The sequence below is a fragment of the Myotis davidii genome, unplaced genomic scaffold (assembly GCF_000327345.1).
Source record: "Myotis davidii unplaced genomic scaffold, ASM32734v1 scaffold102, whole genome shotgun sequence".
Taxonomy (NCBI): Eukaryota; Metazoa; Chordata; class Mammalia; order Chiroptera; family Vespertilionidae; genus Myotis; species Myotis davidii.
This window is the reverse complement of record NW_006293778.1, coordinates 487706-495984: the sequence shown is the minus strand read 5'-3', so window position 1 is coordinate 495984 and position 8279 is coordinate 487706. Positions and strand designations below refer to the sequence as shown.

The 8279-nt window shown below is 44.8% G+C and overlaps 1 protein-coding gene across 2 annotated transcripts in view; it reads right to left on the bottom strand.

Annotated features, from left to right (window-relative positions):
* The window catches only part of LAMP3 (lysosomal associated membrane protein 3), a 27476-nt gene that overhangs the window by 4964 nt on the left and 14233 nt on the right, over positions 1 to 8279 (bottom strand). The window contains exons 4-6 of one of the 2 annotated variants that reach the window (XM_006767400.2): positions 6256 to 6313; positions 3819 to 3989; positions 1511 to 2302 (exon numbers count right to left, since the gene is read on the bottom strand). In XM_006767400.2, the coding sequence (XP_006767463.2) occupies positions 2157 to 2302; positions 3819 to 3989; positions 6256 to 6313 (375 nt within the window). In that variant the 3' untranslated portion in view covers positions 1511 to 2156. Of the gene's footprint in view, positions 1 to 1510; positions 2303 to 3818; positions 3990 to 6255; positions 6314 to 8279 lie in introns of those variants that run through there. The other variant, XM_006767401.2, reaches the window with a different exon arrangement.

Sequence of the window (8279 nt, the reverse complement as noted above, 5' to 3'; positions counted from 1 at the left end):
AATTGGCCTTGGGAAACCCAGGGATTTACTTCCATGCAAATAAAAATCACTCATCCTCCCGTGCACATCTCAGAAAATTCTTTTTCTTGAGCTATCGTAAGGACCCCACCCCCAGCACCCAAGTGGGGAAGGGGATACCGATATTTACTAGTTATTCAAATGAAACCTTTGTTCTTTCTGATGACTAGAATGTTACTTCAAAATAATTTTATGGGTAATTAGTTTGGGGGAGTGGGGTCAGGTAGATAACAGGAGTCTAAGGAGCAGTCATCACCTCAAAGAACTCATTACAAATGTAAATAATTTTATGGGTAATTAGTTTGGGGGAGTTGGGTCAGGTAGATAACAGCAGTCATCACCTCAAAGAACTCATTACAGATGACAGAAAGGAAAAATTAAACCTAAGTGAGCGTGCTCTCTTGTCCCTCTCCTCTCGATTTGAATTCCATCCGCTGTGGAGACGTTTGGACACGCTAGAAGAAGAACCTCCTGTTAGTAATTCTGGTTAGTGGCAGGCTGAATCAGCACCTCGTGCTCTGCAGTATGGGGCCTTAATTCCATCCGCTGTGGAGACGTTTGGACACACTAGAAGATGAACCTCCTGTTAGTCACTCTGGTTAGTGGCAGGCTGAATCAACACCTCGTGTTCTGCAGTATGGGAGCTTCAAGGCCACCTGAGGCAGGACCGGAAATGGGATCCAACAAGGGGCACATGGAGAGAGATGGATGGCATCTCTCCAAAGCCAAGCCCTGGCTGTTGAACCCGAGTCACTTTGGAGAACACCGGGTCCTCACAGCCCCGATTCTTCACCAACATCTCCTGCTCTAAAGGACTTCCTGACACTCCTGACGCTGTCCGGGGCTCTCGAACCTCCTTGAGGCTGCTGCGTGCCCTCCCCACTGCCTCACTTCTGGGAAGTGGAGAGAGCTGAAACACCTCCAGGGAAGGCACACGTCCTAGATAAACAGTGGCTGTGGAGTTGTTGCCAACTTTCATAAACCTGCTGTGAAGAGGAATGAATAGCACCTTTGGAAAGTGTAGCAAAACAAGACACTTCCTGTTAGTAAAGGCGGCGAACATCCAGACGGCCATGACTCGCCTCTTTCTCTAGAATAAAAACCCCACTTCTCCTGTTTAAACAGACCACGTAATAGAAAACCGGGAACCACATGCCGAGCCTTATTTTAATAGAACTTTCCCTCCAGATAGCAATCACTCCCAACCAGGAATTTCCCAGTTTATAACTCTTTTTTTTTTTTTGGTAAATGTTTGCTAAAAAAAGGGAAGTGGGACACAATCTGGGTAGATCTACCTCTTCTGCTGGCCAGTTCTCATTGTTTTCAGGCTTGGTCCCCCACCCCACCCCCACAATGGCCCAAATCAACCGATTTCTGAGGATAGACTAGAATAAGAAAAATAGAGACAAAGCAGAGAAAAAACGTGTTAAGAAGACAGACAACAAATGGAGGTGAAGGAATTAAAGAACTAACATTTATTGAGCTTCTTTTGTTTGCCAAGGTCTTTAGTACACATTGTACATTTTTTTAAAAATGAAAAGTTAGAAAGTTTTCTAGTTTTTAATGAATAGTACATTACAGTAGTGCAAAAGATGTCTTTTTAAAAATGATAGTCTATTAAGACTATCTGTAATTTAAGTAAATCAAAATTTGGGCAAAACCAGGAGTTTAAAATCAGTTTAGAGTGTATTTTGAAATGGGCTGTTTTTGTAAAAAGGTAATATGCATAAAAAATACTGGGTAGTGAGACTCTTAAAAACGTATAAGAAAAAGCAATGCAATACGAAGGTGTCCTTCCCACAGCTCTCCCTTTGGGTGTCTGCTTTGTCCTCGCACGCACCCCACGCGTGTCCCTGCGGCTTGTTCCCAATGGGCTTGTCACCGCCAGGCCCACATTACCAGGTGTGGAGGATGGAATTCGAGCCCATGAGGCCCGGCCTCCCCACACTCACAGGAGAAAGCAGGAGAGGCTGCATTTTAGCCAGCCTTTGGGTGGCCTTTTGGTGGAAAGCTGGGTTTCCTAATCAGACGGGGAGGGTGGGAGAGGCAACTAGAAGAGTCAAGCCCTTCACTTTAGGCTGAATATGAAGCCAGAATTCCCAAGCCTTAACTCCACACATTCTGAAGGAGCAGGGGTTTCACATGCGTTCATATCCTCTACCGGGCCTCTCTCTGGCCACCAGGCATGCTGTTAGCAGAATGCCAAGCAGTCCTGCGATACTCAGACCCACGGCCACAGGGATTTCTCTCTTGTTTTTGTCTCTGAAGCACTCGTCCACTGTAACTGAAGTCAGAGGAACAGGTGTTACAGGCTAGCAGGACGCTGGGATCCATCCTGCCCCTGCCTGCCTCCGCTTTGCAGAGAAGGAGACCAAGGGAGGGAGGGAGCTGCTGGGTCTCCCACCTGCTGCCTCCGACCTACTGATGGGTGCAAAGCAGGAGGGGAAGGGTCAGCACAATGGTCTGACTGTGGGGCCCAAGAAATTATGATTCAGTGAGTTGAGGTGGGGCCAGGTCATTCTGATGCAGCTAGGAGGCAGATCCAACTGGGAGGAGCATTGGTGTGGTCTAGAACAGCGGTTCCCAACCTGTGGGTCGTGACCCCTTTGGGGGTCGAACGACCCTTTCACAGGGGTCGTCTAAGACCATCAGAAAACACATATCTAATTACATATTGTTTTTGTGATTAATCACTATGCTTTAATTATGTTCAATTTGTAACAATGAAATTGGGGGTCCCCACAACATGAGAAACTATATTAAAGGGTCGTGGCATTAGGAAGGTTGAGAACCACTGGTCTAGAGGGCCAGGAGCAGAACTGTATCTTGACTCCCAAGTTACGGTAAGCCCTGGACCCATGGTTCTCAACTCTGGAGACAGGGATGTGCACCAAATCACACGGCCCAAGTTTCCCATTCAAACTCTGTGCTTCTTAGCGGGGCCGCTGGACAGCCTGGGGCTCCAGGATTTGAGGGAGGAGGGGGTGAGAATGTGGGAGTTAGGAGCCCACTGTTCGGGATGACTATTCTCTGTGACCAGGCTGAGCATTTACACGTGAGTTATTATGAGGGGGCGCGTTTCAGAAACTGAAGTTCAATGCCTGGACATATGTAGAAATCCTTGTAACACTGTTTTTCCAGCAAAAAGGGGCTGTTGGGGAAAGTTACCCTGGTCTGTCCCTGGCCTTCCTTCTAGAACCTGCTTCCCTCTGCGGTGGTTAAAACTCAAAGCAGAAGTTACATGGAAAGTAACACTAACTATGAGGAAATGGTGTGCAATTGGGAAGAGGGGGTCCAACCGAGTACATGTCTATCTTGGATCATGCATTTTTCTCTTTTCCCTCTGTAAGTGGGAAAGAATCTATTCTGAAATCTTGAATTTTAGACATCACTAACACTCAGGATCTTTAAAGTGTTCTCCAAACACACCTGAGTTTCCTAGTACTCAACAGCTTATAAAGGGGAGGTTGAAGATGGTGTTTTCTGGCGTGTGTGTGTGTGTGTGTGTGTGTGTGTGTGTTTAAATGACTCAGACAAGGACAATATATTCTGCTATGGGACAGCAGTAGACATGAGTGGCTTAAGGTTTCTGGTTCTGTGGTTGGTATTGACTCATAGAAAGATGGTAGGAGGGAGGGTTGGCCCTAAGAGCTTTGTGGAATCATACTGTTGTAGAAAGCTCATGTGATTCTTGTCCCTTTGACAGCTTCAGACAAAAATAACAAACAAACAAAAATACCTTGACACTACCCATGGGTCTCTGAAGTTTATGTTTGTGACATGGCGAACCCTTAACTTACCATTTCCAAAGTGGTCATCTTCGAAATCGAAGGCTTGAAGTTGGACATTCATTGTCTTCAGCTGAAGGTGGGCTGACAGCTGGATGCTCTGCTCAGTCACACACTTGAAGGAATGCCCGATCACCGTCTCAAACATCATCGCAGAGCTCTTCATTCCTTGGTAAATTTTCTCTGAAAGTAAAGGTGAAATAGAGGCATGTAAGAATCTCAGCATGCTATCTATTGAGTCCCAGCTATTGCTGGGTGGGCCGGGTACAGTTAAATGGCCTTCCTTAGGTGTGGCTTTCTGGAGTCCTGCCTTCTCCTCATGAAAAATCACCACTCTCCTGCATTTCGGGGACTTTTTCTGGTGCCCTGTTTGCAGTTACTGTAGACTCTTGCATTTGTACCTGCAAATGTCTTACATGTGTACACTGCTGTATCATGTGTTATATCCCAGGGTAGGCTACTACTAGCCGCCCCCTGCTGACATTACAATGGTCATTACAACTAATTACTCTTACTAATAGTCCCGCCACCACCTACATGAGCATCATCATTACTGTGATATCATACGGGTACAGCTCCAGTGCTACTGCTGAGCCTTGCTTATTAGACCCAGAGTTGTTTTATCTCCTCCCTCGGGCTCTAAATTACTTTCTGGCCTTACTTTCCTTTCCCCTGCCTCTTGAGACATTACTACCCTATTATTGGCTAAAATTTGGTCCATGCCTAGTGATAACATTAGCTAATTTATCTTAGCAGTCACAGTATTTATTCCCAGCCTATATGAGTATACTCGTCTAAGCGAGGTAATGTATGTGAAAGTGAGTTATTGACTGAGACATCCGACTTACATTTTACCCATAACCATTGACCACACCCTCCTGAACAATATCAATATAATATAGCTAATATTTAAAATAGACATTTCTTTTCCTGGCAGGTTTGGCTCAGTGGTTAAAGTGTCAGCCTGCCGACCAAAGAGTCATGGTTTGATTCCAGCCAGGGGCACATACTTCAGTTGCAGGTTCCATCCCCACCCTGGTCCAGGTGTGAGCGGGAGACAACCAATCAATGTGTCTCTCTCACATTGATTTCTCTCTCTCTCTCTCCCCTTCTCTTCTCACCCCTTCCACGCTCTCTATAAAATCAAGGGAAAAGATATCCTTGGGTGAGGTTTAAAAAATAAATTGATTAATAAATGAAATAGACATTTCTCCACATTTTCACTTCTTGGCATGGCTCTTTAGTATAAGTTCCTTACTAAGATCATAGAATGTTCAAAAGGAGAAATCAGACATGAAAACTCTTAGTACAGTACCTGCACAGAGGAGGTGCTCACTAATGATCTTTTTTACATAGGGTGTCCCAAAATTCACGCAAGATTTGCAATTGAATTGAATTGCAAATCTTGCGTGAACTTTGGGACACCCTATATAAACCTGGCTTTCCAGAGACACAGCTGAGGCCTCTGAGAAACGCCCTGGCTTGATTGGGAGCATTGCTTTTCTAGGAGCAAACATTATACAAGTCCTCTCAATGTGTTCCACTGGGCAACTCTCCATACAGCAACCAGGTGAACCTTTAGACATGTAAATCTGATACGCCATTTTTCTACACCAAACGCTCCAATGGCATCCTTTCACACTTTAGGATAAACTCCACAGTCCTCGCCTTGCTTTGCCCACAGGCCCTGCCTGCCCTGGCCTGGCTGCCATTCCCACCTCATCTGCTGCTTTGCTCACTGGTCTCTCCTGGTCCCTGAACACACCAGCATGTTCACTCCTCAGGCCCGGGAACCCGTTGTTCCCACCAGCTGGAAAGAGCTCCCCCAGGCCCAGAAGTCCCCATATTCCTCTGCTCAAACCTCACCTGTTCAGAGAGGCCTTCCTCCCCAGAGGGCTCCCCAAAGGCCCTTGCTAAGTAACTTCCCAGTCCTCCCCACCCCACCCTGCTTGTGTTTTGCTCATAGAACTTATCACTACTTAACTGTGTATTATAATTTAATGTGTCTGTTTACGGTCCTCTCTCCCCTTCTGGAATGAAAGTTCCCTGAGAGCAGAGATGATACGCTTAGATAATAATGGATTCCCACTGTATTCCAGGGCTTGGCACTAGCTGGCACTAACTACATTTTTGTGGTATGAATGCATGATTACAAGAATATAGAATAAACTGCACCATCAACAACAAGTTTGTCCAAAGTCACTATGCTCTTAACAGTCACTGATAATGATTTCTGACATAATGTAGTCCAACCTCCTTTGTGAGCAGATGAGCAAACTGAAGTACGCAAAGAGGTACGAAGTTCCCCCAAAATTATAACCATTGTGGGCTACTCTCTCAGACTGTTTCTCAAAAGCGGCATCAAAGACTCAAGAATTCAAGGGGATGAAGAATGAGCTAACCAGAACCAGTGTCCTTGCTGGTAGACCAGTCTTCTTTAGCTTCTTACCTGGATTTGAGATGGTCAAATAGGCTCCCACTTCATTGATATAATATGAGTTTTCATCCTGTAAAACATCACTGTGTTAATCGTTGGGTAATCTCTGTTTTATGTTTATGATTCTGGCATACAAACAGGATCCCAGCTATTAAATCTTTGATATAAGGGTTTGGGCTGTGATGGTATGGAGCCATAATTGTGTTTGAAATTTTTTTTAAAAAAGTAGGTATACTACACGATAAACAAATAGTAAATAATGGCTTGCCCCTGGCCCAAAATTTCTCTACTGCATGCTTGTTGCTAAAGCCTGACAAGAAATTTCCACCAGTACAAGTTGAGTCCCTTCAGTGGCGCCAAATTTCCCCCATAGAAAATGTAAGTCCATCTGGAAGCTGGATGAGTTGGAGGAGCATATAGTAAGCTTTTGTAATTAATGTTTTATGTTGGGATTCAAACTGAGACCACTCATCCTTAAGGCTACTGCCGGTGGATTTTATCAGGTCCATAAACTCTCTGGGGAAAATAGTGCATGCAAAATTTTGCCTGCATTTTTCTGGGTAGAGTGTCAACTACTTTAAGCAGATTAATCGATTCATGTTTCCAAAATGGTAACATGCGGCCACAGCGAGCGATGCTGGGAAGAAATGGTTTACCCTGAGATCACTGGGTGTTCTCTACAAGAGGACCCCAGGGGGTTGTGCTTAGCAATATGCCCAGAGATTGTCCTTTTTGGGAAAACAAAACAAATTACAAAACAGCCCAATATATATAAATTCAAAGTAAACAGCAAGAAAACCCTCTGCTCTTTCGGCTCCGCGGGCCGGATGGAACAGCCGAACGGGCCGGATCCGGCCCGTGGGCCGTAGTTTGCCCACGGCTGCTCTAGAGAGATGGAGGGAGTGAAACATTAAAGGCAACTAAACTGAGACATAAAAAATTAAGTTAAAAAAGAGGTTTTTACTTTTTAAAGTAGGTGATTATTGTTTTGAAACATTGTTATTGCTTTTGAAACATTCATTAGAAAACTATCCACAAATAGGAGGTGCAAGAAACGGTAGAGCAACGAGAATTTCAAATTGAATTACCTTTAGAAGTTTCAAACCTAGGCATTAAAGAAATTTAACAATAATAATCTTGACTACAATACAGCCCATTTGTATATTGTTAGTGGATGAAATAATTCCTTATACAATATAAGAGTTCCAGAAATACAAACGCTTTTAGAAGGTCACTGCTATTGATACACTGAACCCTAGACTTGCACAAGGTCATAGCCCTAATAGGTAGCAAAAAAATATGACCTCAAGCTGCCTGTCTCCAAATGTAGCCTTTGGCCTCTCTTACAATCACTCTAGACCAGACATTGCTATAAGTCTGGGGAGAATAAGACCTGGCTCCTTCCTTCAAGGTGCTCAATCTCAGGTCTCAAAGGTGAGTTGAACAATGTGCTTGGACCATCCATTCATTTTAGCGAGGAACATCTGCGAGCCAGTTCCTTCTCGGGTTACTTTCACATATTCAAATTTTTATCTGGGTTCCCTTTTAGTGCAAGAGACACTTGGATGCACTTCAGTGCCCAAAGTCACTCTTGCAAGACCCCTGCTCTATCCTAAAGGTAGGGCGATCCATTGAAAGGCTTTAAGCAGGACAGTGACATGAGCATGACTTTGGGAAATTGCTTGGGCTGCCATGTGAGACTGATATAAGGAGAGCAGCAGGAAAAGAGTGGTTGAGGCCAGTTCTGAGCCCCATGAGAGACCTCCTGACTGTTCCCCTTTCCTGTGGCATCTCTTGATCCATCCTCACATGAAGAAAGGATGCTTTATCTATCCTATCTAATAATAGAGAAACATGGTAAATAGCCATACCTCCGCTACCCTTCCCATTGGCTAATCAGGGCGATATGCAAATTAACTGCCAGCCAAAATGGCGGCCGGAAGCCAGGCAGCTTGAAGCGAACAGGAGGCTTGCTTGCTTCAGTGATGGAGGAATCCAATGTTCCCCGCATGCCTTGCCGGCCTCTGAGCTTTCAG